Here is a 20745-nt window from a genome sequence, read left to right as displayed (position 1 = left end):
ATAAGCGAAGGAAAAATAAAATCTTTTGTGAACAAGCAAGCACTCAGATTTCATCACCACCAGGCCTGCTTTACAAGAGCTTCTGAAAGAACCACTACAAATAGAAAGGAACAACCAGTATCAGCCTTTCTGAAAAATACCAAAAAATAAAGAACATCAACATAATTAAGAAATTGCATCAACTAATGGGCAAAACAGCCAGCTAACATTAAATTACAGTATCAAACTCACATATATTGTTATTAATTCTAAATTTAAATCGACTAAATCCCCCAATCCACAGACACAGACAGGCAAAAAAAGCCAAGACCCATTGGTATGCTACATCCAGATCTATCTCACATGCAAGGATACACAAAGACTCAAAGGGATGGAGAAAAATTTACCAACCAAATGGAGAGCAAACATAAATAAACAGAAAGTAGGAGTTGTAATTTTTGCTGATAAAATAGACTTTAAAGCAACAAAGATCAAAAGAAGCAAAGAAGGATATTACATAATGATAAAAGGATCAATATAACAAGAAGAGCTAAAGATCCTAAATACATACGCACCCAATACAGGAATACCCAGATATATAAGACTTATAAAGAGACTTGGACTCCCACACAATAATAGTGGGAGACTTCAACATCAATATTAGACAGATCAATGAGACAGAAAGTTAACATCGATATTCAGGACTTGAACTCAGATCCAGAACAAGTAGACTTAATTAACATTTACAGAACTCTCCACTTTAAATACACAAAATATACACTCTTATCAGTACTACATCACACCTATTTACAGGTTTAAATGAAATATTGGTTGGCTGCTTATTATTTTCTTCCCTCTTTTTTTTTTTTAATGTCTCTATTATTAAACACAATTACAGGCATACCCATTTTTAGACTGCATTCTAGCCCGGGCAATAAAGCAACACCCCTGTTCTCTCTTCCTCTTCCTCTTTCTTCTTTCCTTCATTCTTTTTTTAAAAAAAGAAAGAAATGGGATACACTCTCAGACACTTGATTCGATTTGACCAAGGCATCATGAAATTAAAACAGACATGCTAACAAGACACTGATGCCTAGAAACAAGGAAATGCTAACCAGACATTGATTCTTAAATGAGCAGTGACAGAGCGCTGATCATGAATGCTCTCTAACATGTGACAGGGATAAATTTTCTCCATATGGGTTCTGATGAAGATTAGAGTGAAGTTAAGCTTATGACAAGAGGGAAAATGTCTATTCACCTCACCATCCACCAAATGAACCCTAACAAAAGCTGAACTGGCAGGAATGTGAGGTACAAATGAAAGAAAGCATTAATGAATGCCTGACTGTGGACATGTGAATTAGGCAAATAATGATTATCTAACGTATTTTGACCCTGTCACTAACATTCTGGTGTTTTAATTTTGGCAACCAACCTTTCCAAATGCCAGGCTTCATCAGAATATTTATCATACAGTCTATAAAATACAAAGATACTAACGAGCAAAAAGGAAAGATGGTGAAAAACTCCTTCCACTCTAATGAATATAACAAAACCATCAAGTTACTAGGTGGTCATAATTTTAAAAAGAAGCCACAATGGTTCTTTTTGTTTTTTAAGAGACAGGGTCTCACTTTGTTGCCCAGGCTGGACTGCAATGGTGTGAAAATAACTCACTGCAGCCTCGAACTCCTGAGCTCAGGTGATCCTCCCCTGCCTCAGCCTAGCCAGTAGCTGGGACTGCAGTGCAATGGTGTTTCTGATGAGCACAACAACAGCGAGCTCTTCTTCTCCCACATATTTATGGTAACTACCTAGTCATCATTAAATTGAGAATCATGGGCCGGGCGCGGTGGCTCAAGCCTGTAATCCCAGCTACTCAGGAGGCTGAGGTAGGAGAATTGCCTGAACCCAGGAGGCAGAGGTTACGGTGAGCCGAGATCGCGCCATTGCACTCCAGCCTGGGTAACATGAGTGAAACTCCGTCTCAAAAATAAATAAATAAATAAATAAATAAATAAATTGAGAATCATACTCATACTTTTATCCAAATTTCAAATCAGTTCAACTTGAGGATATACAGGAAAAATATTTACCTTTGAAGTCAACTGTATCTTTTGCATAAAACTCTGTAACTGCCTGGAAAGCATGACTGTATTCAAAATAAGTGTTATCCATCCTTTCAACTCGAATTCTGTCATCTCGCACACTGAAAGAAAAAAGGAAAATTTCAGAGATCATTTATCATCATGAAATACTGATATTTAGGTCTTGGACAGAAAAAGAAAACAAAAAAGATAAAGATTTATTCCTCATTCTTTCCCAAGTTGAAGAGAGAGAAATGGCTAAAGTTTCTCTGCCAAAAAGCTCCATTTCATAAAATATTAAAACAATTACCTTTTATTAACTGCTATTTTATATCATTTAGCACATTGTGTGTACTTTATATCTATCATTATTTAAAAAGAAAAACTCACTGAAATTAGGGTCCATTATGTTACTAAATATGAAGGGAGAAAAACTGAAAAGCATCATTTTGATTTGATTATGTTACTTGTTTAAATGCTCCAGGAACAGAATACAGCACTGAAAAATTATATCTTTGAGAGACTTTCTGCTAAATCTGTTTCTGTCACAGCTTCCAATCAAATATAACAAATTAGGTCAACTCTCACCCCTTAAAGTGATCCTACAGTCCTTATAAAAATATGTATAAAAATTTGCCTAAGTACATAAACAAAATCCTATCAAGCATGCTGGTAGCGCATTTTCTTTTTCTTTTTCTATTTTTCTTGACTCCCTATTCCTTCCTCCTTCTCTTCTTACCTTATCACCTCACTCCCACGACTGCTGTCTCTCATGCTAACAGCCTAGAATGAATCTTTCCATATTTTTTCATGTTCATATTTTGGCCATACACAAGCATATATAATATATGCTCATTATATATTATCACATGACATTATAAAAATGAGATGATTTTATAAACATTTTTCTGTATCTTGTCGTCTTCACTTAATAACTCTTGAAAGCCCTCCCACAAAAGTGACCTAGTTACAACTCATTCTTAATGGCTGAAAAATATTTCATAGTATATAGGTGCCACAATTTCTCCAACTATTTCTTTGTTGTTTGATACTCACTTGGTGTTAATGTTTTGTCACGTTGCTTTAAAACATTTTTATTTAAAAATATAAAACTTTAGTTACAGTTGTAGCTGCACATAGCCCTCCCTAATCACATTCCTCTAGGATTTCCAGAAGGAAACGCTGGCTGGGCATGGTGGGTCAACACCTGTAATCTCAGTACTTTAAGAGGCTGAGGCAGGAGGATTGCTTGAGCTCAGAAGCTTAAGAACAGCCTGGACAACATGGCTTTCTCTACAAAAAATACAAAAATTAGCCAGGCATGGTAGCAAATGCCTGTAGTCCCAGCTACTTGGAAGGCTGAGGTGGGAGGATCACTTAAGCCTGTGGGGGTCAAGGCTGCAGTGAGCTGTGATCACACCACTGCACTCTAGCCTGGGCAAGAGTGAAACCCTGTCTCAAATAAAAAAAAAAATTAATAAAAGAAAAGAAGCAAACACTATCTTGAATGTGATATATATTACCATGTATGTTTTCATTTTTTATAAAAATCTGTATCATTTCATGCTTTTCATTTTGTATGAGGGGTACTTTATTATAACCATACAAATTGACTCCATACTCAATGTTACACTATTTCTAAGATTTATATGTGAAGATACAGGTGTTTTTAAAATTTTAACCACAGTTAAGTATTCTATTATTTCTTATAGTTTCTAATAAACTTAACATCTGCTTTCTGAATTTATTGACCAGAACTTATCTTTGTGGACAGTGTGAAGTTATAAATACAAGTTCATTTTCCATATAATTAATGACTGAAGCAGCATTTAGAGAGCATTTTCTTGTCCCTGCTGATTTATAATGTTACTTCCACTGCATATTGTATTTCTATATACGTTTTTGGCTTCTCCATACTGTTCCACTGATCTTTTTGTCTATCTTTATATCAGGACCACCGTCTCTTAATTTCCAGGGCTGGGCATCTATATCTAAGGTAGCAGGGCCCCTACTCTGCTCTTCAAGATTGTCTTGGCTACTTTTGGCCCTTTGATTTTCTTCGTAAATTTTAGGTTCACTTATCTTCTGTCTTCACAAGAAACTTACTAGGATTTTTTAAGACACAGTTTCACTCTGTTGCCCAGGCTGGAGTGCAGTGGTAGTGGTTCGATCAGCGCTCACTGCAGTATCGTCAACCGCTCAGACTGAAGCAATCCTCCCCCATCAGCTCCAAGCAGCTAGGACTACAGGTATGCACTACCACGCCCAGCTGATTTTTGTGTGTTTTTAGTAGATACAGGGTTTTGCCATGTTGCCAGGCTAGTTTCAAACTCCTGGACTCAAGCGATCTGCCCACTTCAGCCTCCCAAAGTGCGGAATTATAGGCATGAGCCATTATACCTGGCCCTTATTAGTATTTTGATTTGATATGTAATGAATTAATTTGGAGAGAAATAACATCTGAAATAGAGATATCACATTATCAAAGCTGGTATATTCCTCTATTCATGTCTTTTATATCCAACAGCAATGTTCTATACTTTTCTTCATGAAGGTTTTATATTGCTTTGGTTGCGCTTACTCTTAGTTGGGTACACATACCTCTCTCTTGTCTTCATCTGAAACAGAAACAGATGTTAGGTGGGGCCCAGCATCAGGGGACTCTACTGCACATTAAAGCTAAAGAACCACTGACCTGTACAAATAAAAGATTGGTGCTATAATGCAAACTAGTAGATGATAGAAAAGAGTATTTACAAAGAGTATTCCCAAAGCAAAGAGTGTTTATTGTTGAAGCTTATCTTACGTATAGTGATGTAGGTATATCTAATGATCTAAGAACATAAAAAGTTGTCTGTAGAGTAAAGCTATACTATAAACAACTGCGTTAAGATAATTTAGAAAGTTTCCCAGTAGTTTTTTCTTTGGCTCCTAGGCAGAACACTTTCTTGGTCTCTACATAAAACTAAAGAAACCATCCCCAGCACCAAAATAAAGCAAGCTTTTTCTATTCTTATGATTTTCCTTCCTAAACAAGGGGATTATATGAGTTGATTTAAAACTTCAATTACAATGACTTGTAATAAATAAACAACAGAAACTTTATTATCTCTTTTGCTTAACAACTAGGTTAAAATTCAGAAAGAAAGATTTGTGACAGAAAATCTATAGTTTATATATTTGCTTTTACTTCATTAAAAAAAGTTAAATTCTCATAGTATATGCCACACATCAATCATGTTTCGACTCTTATTTACAATCTAAGACAATGTGGTAGACATATGTAAAAGATACAGAAAATACAGAAACACAAATGGCTACACCTCATCACACAAGAAGCACATTCCCTCCCTCAATATTATGAAAAGTAGAAATAAATGTATCATTTTATCATATAACATATCATGTAACATATATTTGTAATTTTTTGCTATTTCCTTGATATAATATTTTATTGAAATAATTGATGCTTTTTGTTAGATTCAAGCATAGTTTTTCGGTCTCCCTAGATCCCTCCATAAATACAGAGAATTTAATAACCAAACTAAAACCTGCAGATAAAATGTACTACACTATCACTGCATTTCAAGATATTCTTTAGAATCCCAAAATGCAAGCAGGTGGGATGAACAGATAATAAGATACACATGCTATTAGCATCCATGTGAGAAGAAGCAGACAGAAGCAACAGGACTCTAACAATCAGAAAACAGGAACAATACAAAATAGCAATCAGGTACTCCCCAGAAAGTGTGGTAAGATATATTGAGGAGCTGAAATTGGGAGTGCAGGTTGTACACTACATATTAGTGACTACCAGGAGTCCACAGTAAGGCCTGAAAGGGCTTGAGAACTCTCTGCCCTATGAAATCACAAAACCAATGATGTAAAGCAGTTTTTTAGGACAAATCTTACACTGAGAAAAAACTCCTATGATCAGAACCTAAAACGAGGAGAAAAGGGATATCAGGGTAATTGTTAAAAAGATAAAAGTACTACAGAACAGAGCCAGGAAAAAACGAGCTGTCACATTTTTCAAGCACTTGACAATATGAAGCAAAATGAATGAATCTAAAAAACATATTTTGTGAAAGAAATCAAGCCAAAAAATCTTACTAAATCTTAATATATACTGTAAGATACCCTGTATATGAAATTCTGTAAAAGGTAAAATATACTGGTGGAAAACTAATAATTGCCTAGGGCCAGATGTGAAGGGAGGGGACCAACTGCAGAAGCACATGAGAAAGTTTTAGGGTAAAAGTAGTGTTCCACATCTTGACTGTGACGGTGGTTACAAAACTGTGTAAAACTACCACAATTCAAACTGTACACTTAAAAATGAATGCACTGTTTATAAATAATACTTTGAGTTCTTAAAAAAAAAAAAAACACTATCAGAAAAGCTATTTTGAACCCATTCCTCTGCTAAACATTTGGGGAAATGAGTTAACATAAAAACAAGTAATAGAAAAGGACCAAGGTTGAATCCTGTCCAAAGTTATGATAAGAAAAAAGAGAATAAGCACAATAACATCTCTACAGACAATAGAATCATGTTAGAGATCGCCATAAAACATGAAAACCCTAACTTAAAATCTCAAGACAAGTTAAAAAAAATTATTAAGAAAGCAAACTGGATTTAGAAAAACTCAGAAATAAACAGACAGAACTCAGGAATTACAGACAGAAGAAAAACTTCTCAGAATGAAGGATACACTAGAAGGCACACAACTGAATAAATACTACAGATAATAAAGATAAGAAGCAGGAAATGAAAGGGGGAAATTTTTTCAAAGTCAAAAAGAAATGAAAAAGGAGATGTGAAAGACTAGAAGAAAGTAACAAATACAAAACGTTGGTGAAGGAGAGCTAAAACATGTATAGAAGGTGTTCCCAAGTTACAAAGTTGGCAAAGAGGGGAAAGCAAAGAAATAGAAAAATCCCTTTATATTATATATTTAAAAAACACATCACATACCTGGGGAAATCAATCCATAATGACCTCCCCAATAAATAATCTAGTAAAATTATTTCCAGCCAAAATGACAAGTCATTTGTAAAAGAAAGAAAATCAGAGTTGCCAAACTTTAACAGCAATGTTTTATGCTAGAGACAATGGGGTAGCATATTTAAGATACTCAAAGAAACAAACTGTAAGCCAAGAATTTTATGCTTAGCCACTCTGCCTTCCATGTATAAAGCCACAGACAGCTGTAATCAAAGTATGGTCACAGACCAGAAGCAACATCACCACCTGGGAACTTGTTAGAAACAGATTCTCAGGCCCCAATCCACAGGTACTGAACCAGAGAACCTACTGTGGAGGCCCCATACTTGGGGTTTTAACAAGCCTGCCAGGTAATTCTGATACACACTAAGGTGTAAGAACAACTATACTACAGAATAAATTTCAGACAACCAAAATGACCAGAAAGACATGGTTATAAGAATTGGTGGTGAGCATGTAATACATATTTGCTTGAAGAACTATGACTCAACGGAGGCTATAAGAAAGAAGGCATACTGGCCACACATGCTGTCTCACACCTGTAATCCCAGCACTCTGGGAGGCCAAGGCAGGCAGATCACCTGAGGTCAGGAGTTTGAGACTAGCCTGACCAATACAGTGAAACCCCATCTCTACTAAAAATACAAAAATTAGCCAGGCGTGGTGGCTAGTGCCTGTAGTCCCAGTTACACAGGAGGCTGAGGCAGGAGAATCGCTTGAACCTGGGAGATGGAGGTTGCAGTGAGCCAAGAATACACCACTACACTCCAGCCTGGCAACAGAATGAGACTCCGTCTCAAAAGAAAAAAAGAAGGTGTAGTACCTAACAGCTATATGCTCTGATGATATATTACAACTATGAAACAAATGGGGCAGAAATGGAGGACCAAATGCAACAAAATTTTATAATATGTAATTCTAATATAATATAATATGTAATATAGATTACTGTTTTCAATAATGTGGGATAAGGCAAATTAAATACCTGGTATTTGAATAGTAAAATCAGAGTACTTACATAAGAACCAGGATTGTCGACATGGTGGGGAAAAGGAGATATAGATGTAAGACTGAAAAGTTAAATAAAAACTCTTTAGCCCTGAATTTGAATCAGAAGTATTTTTAATGAGTTCTTAATATAGTTTGACCTATTCAATAAATAGCCTCCCTAGTTGCACAGGCTGTGGTTTTAGAAATACCATTTCCAACTAAAAGAAACTAGGGATTACTGGAGAAATGACTAATTTCAGGTCTGGGACTGAAAATGTTTAAGATCAACCTAGGCTATTTTGTTATACCAAAAAGCAGAAAAGCTACTAAAGATTACTAGGATTATGGCAAAATGACCAGAAGTCAACTGGAGAGATTCTCGCTGCCCAATCATGGGCCATTTTGAGCACTGGGAAGAACAGCAACTGCAATGAACCAGAACACATTAGATATGTTTAAACCCTCGAGTTCATAATGACAATTTAAAAAGCAAGACTTGTCAATCACTGCTGAGTATCAATAGCTACTCAACTCACAGAAAGAGAGATAATTACATGCCTCCTAATGAAAAAATAGAATCTATGAAGTTCTCTTCCTCTTCCATGAAAAAAAAAATACTGAATTTTATTAAGCCTCTCAATTTGACTACCAATTTACAGAAAATGCAGAGGAACATTTTAAACTCTATGGAGATGTAATCAGCAAAATCCAGACTTTGGAAAAAAAAACAAAAAAAACAACTGAATTTAAAAAAAAAAAATAAATAATAAAAAAAAAAAAAAAAAAAAAAATGGAGGGAACATAAAAAGAGATGGAGAGAGAATCTGTAGATAAAGAGGCTTTAAAAGGTATTTTTGTAAAAAGCCGGGCATAGTGGTATGCATCTGTAGTCCTAGGTACTCAGGGAGCTGCGGAGTGGGATCACTTGAGCCCAGGAGTTCCCAGCTTGCCTGCAGAACATAGCAAGACCCTTGTTTCTAAAAATACAAATTTAAAAAATTTTGAAGACATTTAAAAAATAAACTGGCAAAATTAAGCTATAAGAATATACACCTGGGTGACAAAACTACAAAGGAAATTAAGAAGATGATAACAATGACAAAGTCAGGATCATGGTTCCTCAGAGGGCTATGACTGTAAGGAGGCCGAGAGAACTTCTAGAGTAACTGCCAAAACTCTGCATCCTGGACTAGATGGTGGTTTCGGCTCCCTTCTTCTATATTTGTATTATATTGTTTCTTATATTTGTACCATATTTTAATTTTCTCAAATAAAACACAAATGATTCCAATTTTACTGGCTTCTCCTAAAATTAAATAACTTCTCAAACTATTATTTACTTTTTACTTTAATCCATGAGTCTGTTTATCTCATAAGCAACTACGAATGTTCCATCAACACTCTGAATTTAGAAGTATTTTGATATAGGAAACTCAAACAACTCAATACCAAAAAAAAAAGAGAGAGAGAGAAATTTTAAAATGGGCAAAGGACCTGAATGAATAGATATATGGAAAAAATGCTCTCATTAATTAGGAAAATGCAGATCAAAACCACAATGAGATATTCACCTCACTCCTGTGAGAATGGCTACTATCACAAAGACAAAAAGTGTTGATCAGGACATGAAGAGCCGGGAACTCTTGCACACTGTTGGTGGGAATGTAAACTGGGACAGCCCTTACAGAAAATAGTATGGAGATTCTTTAGCAACTTAAATTAGGGCCACTAGCTGGGCAGGATGGCTCACACCTATAGTCCCAAATTCTTGGAAAGCTAAAGCAGGAGGGTCACTTGAGGCCAGGAGTTTGAGACCAGCCTAGGCAACACAGCCTGTCTTTAAAAAAAATGATATAAATTATCTGGGCATGGTGGAGTGCACCTGTAGTCCCAGATATCTGGGAGGCTGAGGTGGGAAGGATCTCTTGAACCAATGAGTTCCAGGCTGCAGTGAGCCACGATCATGCCATCGCATTCCAGCCTGGGTGACAGAGCAAAACACCCTCTCTTAAAAGAAATTTTAATAATAAAAATAGAATTATTACATGATCCAGCAATCTCACTACTGGGTATACACCCAAAGGAAACAAAATCAGTATGTTAAAAAGATATCTGCATTCTTACATTTCTTGCAGCACTAGTCTCAACAACCAAGTTATGGACTCAGCCTAAGTGCCGGTCAATGGATGAATGGCTCATGAAAATGTGGCATATACACACAATGGAATACTAACTATTCAGCCCTAAAAAAGAACGAAACCCTGTCCTTTGCAGTAAACTGGATGGAACTGAGGTCATAACATTAGGTAAGATAAGCCAGGCATCCAAAGACAAATATCACATATTCTCACTCAAACGTGAGAGCTAAAAAAGTTGATCTCATATAGGCAGAATAATGGTTACCAGAGCTTTGAGAAGGGAGAGGTAATGAGAGGTTGGTTAATGGGTACAAACATACAGTTATACAGAAGAAATAAGTTCTAGTGTTTGATAGCACAGTAGGGTAGGACCACAGTTAACAACAATTTATCATATATTTTAAAATAGCTAGAAGATTTTAAATGTCTGACATAAAGAAATGTTGGATCTGAGGTGACAGGTATCCTAAACACCCTGATTTTATCATTATACATTGTATATATGTATGAAAATATCACATGTACCCCATAAATATGTACCAATATTATGAACCAATAATAAATATGTAAAAAATAAAAGTTTCTCAAAAGAGGTGGTAGCCAGGCACAGTGGTTCACACCCATAATCACAGCTTCTCAGGAGGCTGGGGCAGGAGGATTGCTTGAGGCCAGGAGTTTGAGACCAGCCAGGCAACTCTGCAAAACCCAATAACTCCAAAAACAAACAAACAAAAAGATAGGTGTCAGATAACTATCATAAAAATCAGACACAGGAGAGAAATACAAAAAGACTTCCATTTAGAGCATTAAACAAGTTTTCTTTGTAAGTTAAGAATCGACCTTTAGAACAAATTAATCATACAGAAGAATGTCTCTAAATAAAAATTTACTGAGGAATTTTCTATTTAATAAAGAAATAGGCCAGATGCTGTGGCTTATGTCTGTAATCCCAGCACTTTGGGAAGCTAAGGTGGGCAAATCATAAGGTCAAGAGATTGAAACCACCTCGGCCAACATGATGAAACCTCATCTATATTAAAAATACAAACAAAAATTAGCTAGGCGTGGTGGCATGTGCTGTAATCCCAGCTGCTCAGGAGGCTGAGACAGGAGAATCACTTGAACCCAGGAGGCAAAGCTTGCAGTGAGCTGAGATTGCACCGCTGCACTCCAGCCTGGTGACAAAGCAAGCAAGCAAGCAAGAGAAAGTGAGAGAGCTAGAGCAAAAGAAAAAAAGGAAGGAAGAAAGGAGGGAGGGAGGGAGAGAGGGAGAGAGAGAGGGAGGGAGGGAGGGAGGGAGGCAGGCAGGTAGTTAGGCAGTTAGCTATTTAGTTAGTTAAAAGATAGGCGTGGAGAGGGGAAAACTAGCATTTTTCATTAGTCAACACAATTCTGAAAGAGAGTCTATATAATGCTTTTAAACATTCACAGGCATTTCTACCAACTACTCTTATGGCTCACAGTGAATGCAGAATGATCGTTTTTAAAAATGCTTAGCAGACATTTATGGAGTATCTACTGCATGTTACCCTGAAGCCCTTGGACCACATTGCTGTCATAGACAGGGTTAAAGAGAAAGACACTGCATTTACCCTCTGACTCTTTCAATAGCTCCCCATTCCTGTGATCAGGAAAAGTACTTCTATATATGATATGGTTGGGATTTGCGTCCCCACCTAAATCTCATATCAAATTATAATCCCCAATGTTGGAGCAGGGACCTGGTGGGAGGTGGTGGGAGGTGACTAGATTACGGGAGTGGACTTCCCTTTTGCTGTTCTTATGATAGTGAGTTCTCAAGAGATCTGGTTGTTTGAATGCATGCAGCACCTCCCACTTCGCTCTATTCCTCTTGCTCCAGCCATGTAGGACTTGCCTGCCTCCTCTTTGCCTTCTGCCATTATTGCAAGTTTCCCGAGGCCTCCCCAGCCATTCTTCCCATATAGCCTGCCAAACTCTGAGCCAATTAAACCTCCTTTCTTTATAAATTATCCAGTCTCCGGTAGTTCTTTATAACAGTACAAGAACGAACTAACACAACAGAGCACATTTAAAATTCTTTAACAAAATGGATACCACACCCTGCCCACCACTGTCATAGAACTTACTTTCTAGTAGGCTTAAGAAGAAAACAGTAAAGAAAAAAAAATAATAATGTTAAAAAGTAATTTTTTATGGTGATCTGGCTCCCTTACCTCCCTCAGGTCTCCATTCAAATGCTGTCATCTTGCGGCAGCTCACGCCTGTAATCCCAGCACTTTGGGAGGCCGAGACAGGCGGATCACCTGAGGTCAGGAGTTTGAGACTAGCCTGGTTAACATGGTAAAGCCCCATTTCTACTAAAATTACAAAAAATTAGCCGGGTGTGGTGGCCTGTAATCCAGCTACTCAGGAGGCTTAGGCAAGAGAATCACTTGAACCTGCGAGGCGGAGGTTGCAGTGAGCTGAGAGCATGCCATTGCACTCCAGCTTGGACAACAAGACCAAAACTCCATCTCAAAAAAACAAAACAAAAAAACCTCATCATCTCAATGAAACCTTCTCTGATCACCTTGTGTACAATGGCACTGTTCACTAGAATCCATGAAGATGGGGACTTTTGTCAATGCTATTTCTGCTGTATTCAACGCCTGGAACAGTGCCTGGTATAAAACAGGTACTCAACCTACAGAGTATTGCTGAATAAATGAACGAAGGAGTACAAGTTCCAGAACTACAGCTCTCCTTGCTGTGGGTAGCATTATTCCCATTTTAAAAATGAGTAAACTGAGCTTGAGACGTTAAGTACAATGTCCAAAGTCATCAAGAGATAACAGATTAATCGATATTCAAAACAAGAGTTGCTAGCTCCAAAGGCTTTATCTGTCCTACTACAAGCCTAGGCAGCCATAAGCTGATTCAGGAAGAAACCTAAGAGGGAGGATTTTCTCCCATCTGTGGTGCTAAAGAAGGATTTTTCTACCTTAACCCAATGGAGAGAAAGTATCAGACTACTGCAAAGTTCTTATCAATTTTTATCTTCCTGTAGACTTCCTTAATACCTGGATTTTTAGAAGTCTGCAGTAAAGTTATTTAGCAACTCAAAAAGGATTCACCTTACATGAGCTACACAATGTTTTTAGACAAGTTCCTAGAGTGAACACAAGAGGCAGCTGGTTACTAAATTACTGTTCTAATTAAAATTTTGTTTGATAAGCAGATAAGGATTTAGAAACCCATTAAGTTTGATAAAAATGGACTTGCCAGTTATCCTTGAGGCTTTCCTGGAAGTGTTACAAGAATATTAAATTCATCATTCTGCAATCTGTATCTTAAACCATCCTCACACAAATAATTTTTCAAACTGGTTGAAGTTATAAAATCTCCTATCTCTACTTTTCTAGATTTCTTAATTTCTTAATTAAACAACATTATGGTAAATTCAATTCACTGTATCTCTGAAACAAAAGTCTATTCGGCCAGGCGCAGTGGCTCATGCCTGTAATCTCAGCACTTTGTAAGGCTGAGGAGGGTGGATCACCTGAGGTCAGGAGTTCGACACCAGCCTGGCCAACATGGTGAAACCATGTCTCTATTAAAAATACAAAAATTAGCCAGATGTGGTGGTGGATGCCTATAATCCCAGCTATTCAGGAGGCTAAGGCAGGAGATTGCTTGAACCCAGGAGGCAGAGGTTGCAGGAAGCTAAGATCATGCCACTACATTTCAGCCTGGGCAAAAGAACAAGACTCTGACTTAAAAAAAAAAAAAAAGTACAAAGGATCTTCGAAATGTGGTAAAAATGACCCTTTTATTGAGGAATAATGGTTTCTTGTCCAAAATAAGAGCCTATTCATTGATTAGAGTTGTAACGAGAAGAATGTGTGGATTGGAATCCAGGGGAATCTGGTTATATCTGTGTTACACTATATGTAATCATAGTGGAATATCAAACATATAACATATTCCTGAATGCTAAATTTGAATGCAAGTTTACCAATTTTATAATAACATGATTAGCTTTGATAGTATAATAGTATAAGTAGAACCCTGATTAATTAATTTGCTACTTATTCTTCCCTGCTAGGACATCCATCAAGTATTCGGTCTTTAACTGGGATACATGACCTATGTAAAGTTAGTCAAGTTTCCTTTTAGGACTTCTTTCTTGTATATTTAACCTTGAAGTCTTCAGTTAAGATGGTAGCTTCTTAACTCAATAGACACATCATCTCCAAATGACATTTACTTTCTAAAGAGAAAATGCATAGAATGTAGTCTGCCTGTTCCTTTTGCTTTTTAGGAGATAACACTAGAAAGTCACTGTTTCATAGCTGGACCTCTTCATAGATACTCCTTTGTTCATCTCACCTATTGTTGTCCTACTTTAGATTACTGTTCATTCATTAAATAGGTTTTTACTGAATGCTTGGCTTACATAGGACAAAAATTATTAAGCTATAGGACAAAAATTATTAAGCTACTCTGCTATTACGCACCATTTTCATATACCTAGAGGAATTGGGATGTAGCCAGAATAGTTTTGAAACTAAATTAGCAGATCTATCAAACCTTGTTATTATAGGTATGAATGTTGTTATTTGGTGTTGAATATTTTGGTCAGATATTTGTTGGAAGTCCTCAAAAAACTGTATGTCAACTCTTTGTAAACACAGATGATTTAGTCATATGAAATTTGATGTAACTTATTTCCTAGAACTTTGCTGGAGCACAATGCTGTATACCACATCCTAAATGTTATCTTTTTTTTTTTTTTTTTTTTTNAAAAAAAAAAAAAAAAAAAAAAAAAAGGCTATTTGAAATTCTGCACACATGTATAACATCCTACCAGAATTCTGTCAAACAAGATTGTAGGAAAATTTCGACTTTAACTTTTTCACATGTAACACGCCTCTCTGCTGCTGAAAATATTTTTTGAAAAATTAAAGGGTCATAAACTTACAGAACTATCAGTCTTGATTTCCTCAAACTGTAGTCTGTGGGACACCTGCATCAGAATCACCTGCAAAGCACACTGGAAGTACAGATTCCCACCCCGAAGGTGCTAAATCTGAATTCACCAGGAAGTTAGAGGAGAGCGAGCATTTTCAACAGGTTTCCGGGGGCGAGTCACAGGCAAACCATGGACTGAGAACAGCAGGCGACAAGAACAATACTGGTAGCTACCACCGAATTGGAGTAAAAATGGATGGAAATCTGCTCCAAAGACACGTATCCAATGACAGTTTATGATTCCGCTGCTTTATTAGAGGTGGATGTAAATATCTTTGCATTAAAAAAATTAGGTTATCTACAGTTAAATGACCTGGGTAAAAAAAATTATAAAGCCACATTTCCTTGACCACCCTCTACAGGGCTATTCATGCTGTGGGACTGAAGCCTCCTGAATGAAGAGGAGCCTGAACAGAAGATGTGCTCCTCCCAGGGTGGCAACTTCCCTTCTGCCCTTGTTGGTGGGACTAACATCAGGACAGGCATCTAGTCTCTCAGTCATTACATAGGGCATGCCAAGCTAGACTGTTTTAAATTAAAGCTTCTAATTAAAAAAAAATTCTTTCCACATGTAACACGGCTCTCTGTTGCCTACTATATTGCTTTTGAAAAATTAAATGCTCTCTCGACAAGTGTTGAACCCACACTTAAAAAAGGGAACTTCAGAACCAGTGATATATTTTAATAACTACTTGGACATAAAACTGGTGACTCTCTGGCATCAAATAACAGACCACCAACAGAGATTCTGAACTAATGTTCAACTGTGAAAAACAGATGTCAGCTTACCAATTTTATGATCCATACTGACTTTAGAAACTCTAATTTTCATAGACAAAAAGAGCCTTGTTAAAGGCGGACAGTATCCTTTGGGAAAACTCACAAAGCCTCCTCTGACAGTGAACTTACTGGACTGATGAATTTATTGGACTGAACTTGAAACTGATGAGTTCCAAGCTGAGTAATTCATTCTCTCCTCTGAAGACAAAATGAAACAGAGTTCTTGACTGAGTAAGACAAACAAGGTAACCTGGCTTTAATGTCTCCATATTAGAATTAGTATGAAATTCAATAATTTTATCAGTGCTCACAGTAGGGAACAATCACCGCTTTTTTAGAAGACTAAAGGCATTATTTGAAATTATAATTCTAAAACCAGCCACTAAAACAAAACCAATCGAGTAATTTTAAAAAGCAAAGAAAACAGATCACATCGTGAAAGATTATTTAAAAGATATAAAAATAGACAATATGACACAGGCCAGGCGCAGTGGCTCATGCCTGTAATCCCAGCACTTTGGGAAGCCGTGGCAGGTAGATCACGAGGTAAGGCGTTCATGATCAGCCTGGCCAAGATGGTGAAATCCCATCTCTACTAAAAACACAAAAATTAGCTGGGCATGGTGGCGGGCGCCTGTAGTCGCAGCTGCTTGGGAGGCTGAGGCAGAGAATTGCTTGAACCTGGCAGACAGAGGTTGCAGTGAACTGGAGATAGCGCCACTGTACTCCAGCCTGGGCACAACAAACACTCTGTCTCAATTAAAAAAAAAAAAAGGAAAATATAACACAAAATAATATAGATAAACTAATATCAAATATAGCTGACATATTAAAGGAAATGAACTAAATTCGCATATAAAAGAAAATTATATTCAGATCAGATCACAGAGGGGAAAAAAACCCAAAAACTCTATGCTACAAACAGAAGTACAATTCAAAACAAAGTAATTCAGAAAGGTAACAAATAAAAAGATGGCTGAAAAACAACTGCCTAGAGGTAGATACTAGGTAAATACAAATAGAAAGTATGAGATAAATCTTATTATCAGGAAAAATAAAATTCAGAACATAAAGCATTAAAACAGGACAAAGACAAGTATTTTTATAATAACTAAAGGGACAGGATGGAGGAAACTCTTTAACGCATATCCTTTTTAAAATACTTTTCAGCCGGGATGGTGGCTGACATCTGTAAACGCAGCACTTTGGGAGGCTGAGGCAGGCCGATCACAAGGTCAGTACATCAAGACCATCCTGACTAACATGGTGAAACTCTGTCTCTACTAAAAAATAAAAAAAAATTAGCTGGGCATGGTGGCACACACCTGTAGTCTCAGCTTCATGAGAGGCTGAGGCAGGAGAATCACTTGAACCCAGGAGGCAAAGGTTGCAGTCAGCAGAAATTGCACCACTACACTCCAGCCTAGGTGACAGAGTAAGAATCCATCTCAAAAAAAAAAAAATTCTTTTCGTTTTTTGAATTACTAAAATATACAACTTATTCAAAAATAAAATGGCATATTAAAAAAAAGAGAGAAAAAATGAAATACAGGAATTATGCAGGAGCTCCCAGGAGGAGATGCTGTTGTACTTCCTAGGACTGGAACCCCGGAGGCTGAGTCAGGACACAGCACTGGAGCATTCTGCCACCTTGTGGAACACCACAAGGCAGCCAACACAGGAGGAGAGGAAAGAACAGAGCCCCTACATCCAGCCACGCCCAATTCCAGCCACGCCCAATTCCTGCCGTGCCCAATTCCTGCCGTGCCCAATTCCAGCCGTGCCTGATTCCAGTCTGCCTTCAAGCTTTTCACTTACGAGCCAACAGCTTCATTTGCAACTGAAAATGTTTTCAATAAAACTCACTAGAAAGTATAGTGTTGGCCAGGCACGGTGGCTCACGCCTGTAATCCCAACACTGTGGGAGGATGAGGCAAGGTCAGGAGTTTGAGACCAGCCTGGCCAACATGTGAAACCCTATCTCTACTAAAAATACAAAATTAGCTGGGCATGGTGGTGCAGGACTGAAGTCTCAGCCACTCAGGAGGCTGAGGCAGGAGAATCGCTTGAACCCTAAAGGTGGAGGCTGCAGTGAGCCGAGATCTCATCGCTGTGCTCCAGCCTGGGCAACAGAATGAGACTCTGGCACAAAAAAAGAAAGAAAGAAAATGCAGTGTTTTCAAAAAGGGGTCTTCTGCTGTCCAGAGAAGACAATAGAAACATCTTAGAAGGATGGCAGCCCCTAATGAAGTCCACATGGCCAACAGTGAACCAAGGTGAGAAAGACCCAGTTTGACAGGGTCTTCAGAGACCCTTGCAAGTGCTCTGTCTCCCCGTTGGCTCGCTCTGAAGACGTCAGCTGGGAGTCCTCTTCAGAGTGAGCCAATGGGGAGACAGAGCACCTGTGAGAGCTTCCAGGGGTCTGAAGGGCCCCTCCTTACCAACAGAGGCAAAAGGACCTTAGCCAAGTTACCACAAGGGATTGAAAACCAAAAGCAGATTTAGGGCCCAGGCTTCTTCAGGCTTAAAGAGGTCTGAGGTGAAGAAACACCACAAGACCTACCTGCAAAGGAGAGGCCTGTTTGGGAGCAAGGGAGGACTGAGAATTTCCCCACTTATAGGAACTCCATGGGGCCTCAGATAAGAGGCCTGGGGCTAAGGAAGTACCTAAGGCCAGCACATGGGAGGTGGACTGTTCAAAAGGCTGAGAGAGACTAGAGGTGCTATCATCAAGCAGGAAGTCTATACTAGGTAAACTCATGTTGTTCTAAAACTTTTTTCTAGTTTTTTCTACACTTTTGATTATACCTTTCCTCCTTTTGTAATGGTTGGTTTTGTTGTTTTTAAAAGTAAAACTCCATTAAACAATTTCTAATCTGTCTTGGCAAACCTGACAGGAAAGTACTTCTGTCTGCAATGAGGTTAGAAACACTGAGGATTAGCATGCAACTGGGAAAACAAAGGAAAGAGGAAAACTTGAAGTGGGAGGGAATGGCAGAGAGGTCAAGGACTGAGAGAAGCCACTCATTTCTGCCTGTGGTTATCATCTCCTAGCTCTTCGTCCTTGATCCTGGAAATCTTTTTAAGGACAGAATTCCTTAGCAACAATATTTTAAAACCCCCATTCTGAGTTCATGTCCTTTGCGGGGACATAGATGAAGCTGGAAACCATCATTCTCAGCAAACTGACGCAAGAACGGAAAAACAAACACCTCATGTTCTCACTCATAAGTGGGTGTTGAACAATGAGAACACATGGACACAGGGAGGGGAATGGGGCCTGTTGAGGGGTAGGGAAGCTAGGGGAGGGATGGCAGGGGGTCGGGTTACTGGTGAGGGATAACATTAGGAGAAATACCTAATGTGGATGATGGGTTGATGGATGCAGCAAACCACCATGGCATGTGTATACCTATGTAACAATCCTGCACAATCTGTATATGTACACCAGAACTTAAAGTATAATAAAAATAAATAAATAAATAAATAAATAAATAAAACCATCCTTTCTTAATCTTTTAGCCCATCACAATCCCAAGTCTTTTTACTACCAATCTACACATACCACACCCCAGCCCTGTGCGCACATTCTCGGTTAACAAGTGGGCCAAGGTTGACCTCCTCTAAGATGCTTTCCCAGAAGAATAACCACATGCAAGGACAACCCATGCTTTCTGCTGGACACCAGGGCTGTGGTTTGTAAAGAAATACCTTTATAAATAAAGCTTCTTTGTTTTAAGCACAGATGCTTTGTCAGAAACTTTACCACTAGAGAGAAATTCAAACTGTAATGTGCATTATAAGGAAAAGAAATTTCATGAAATATTAACCAAAATAATTTTAATTGTGCCATAAAATATTACTCCTTTTGCAGTTGCAAGCAGTGGTGGAGGAAGGGAACAGCTGCCCCCTTGTGTGTTTTTCCTGAGACTGTATGACATAGTGTGCTTTAGAGCTAGGAAGTCTGAATCAAATTCCAGTTTTGCCACTTAGTAGCTGTATAACCTTAATGGGCTACTTAATATCTCCAATCCTCAGTCTCCTCATCTATAAAATCTGCAGGAAAATAACAGCAGCTTCCTCACAAGGGTGTTTGTGAGGATAAAGTCAGTTAACAAACATAACAAACAGTCAGTTACTGTCTTTAAAACAGTATCTAATATACAGTGTTAGCTATTGTTATGATCAATATTATTACTGCCGGTTAAGAATGAGAGATAGATAGCAGTGGTCATTTGCTCAAAGAAAAAGGAGGAGATCTTTAGAGTAGATGTAACTGGGTAAGACAGAATAAAGTCAAGGAGCTACCAGCATTGAGGAATATTTTCAGTAGGCACAAAGTTATGTCTCTAATAGCACCTTTTTCACTCCAGGGGAACAGAAGATAAAGGATAGGATAAACTGCTAATGTGTGATTTCAGAAACAACTGCCATTGCCCAAAATACCATCTTATCTACCTCTGATGCCTGAAATGCCTTTAAAAGCATTTCATTTCACAAGAAGAAAGAAATGAAGTTCCTCAAGATCATTTAAATTGCAGTCCTCAAATATGAGAAAATCAAAAGTACAGAAAGGCTAATCTGTACTAAAATTATTTATCATTAAATGTAAGAAAAATTAACAAATGTCATTAAGAACTTTTGGAATTGATTACTTAAGATTGTACCAGTTGTGCGATATTTACGAGCTTTACCAAATGCTCCACAAATTCCATTAGCTCATGGTACACACACACACACACACACACACACACACACACACACA

At 37.8% G+C, this 20745-nt stretch overlaps 1 protein-coding gene across 5 annotated transcripts in view; it reads right to left on the bottom strand.

The window, feature by feature from the left end:
* The window catches only part of MSH3 (mutS homolog 3), a 226200-nt gene that overhangs the window by 151912 nt on the left and 53543 nt on the right, over positions 1-20745 (bottom strand). For all 5 annotated transcript variants that reach the window (XM_017507523.2, XM_017507543.2, XM_017507530.2 and 2 more), the window contains one exon: positions 2079-2191. In XM_017507523.2, the coding sequence (XP_017363012.1) occupies positions 2079-2191 (113 nt within the window). The remainder of the gene's footprint in view (positions 1-2078; positions 2192-20745) is intronic.

This window comes from Cebus imitator, unplaced genomic scaffold (assembly GCF_001604975.1).
Source record: "Cebus imitator isolate Cc_AM_T3 unplaced genomic scaffold, Cebus_imitator-1.0 Scaffold16, whole genome shotgun sequence".
Lineage (NCBI taxonomy): Eukaryota > Metazoa > Chordata > Mammalia > Primates > Cebidae > Cebus > Cebus imitator.
The sequence above is the reverse complement of the archived record's forward strand: the minus strand, read 5'-3'. Positions and strand labels throughout refer to the sequence as shown.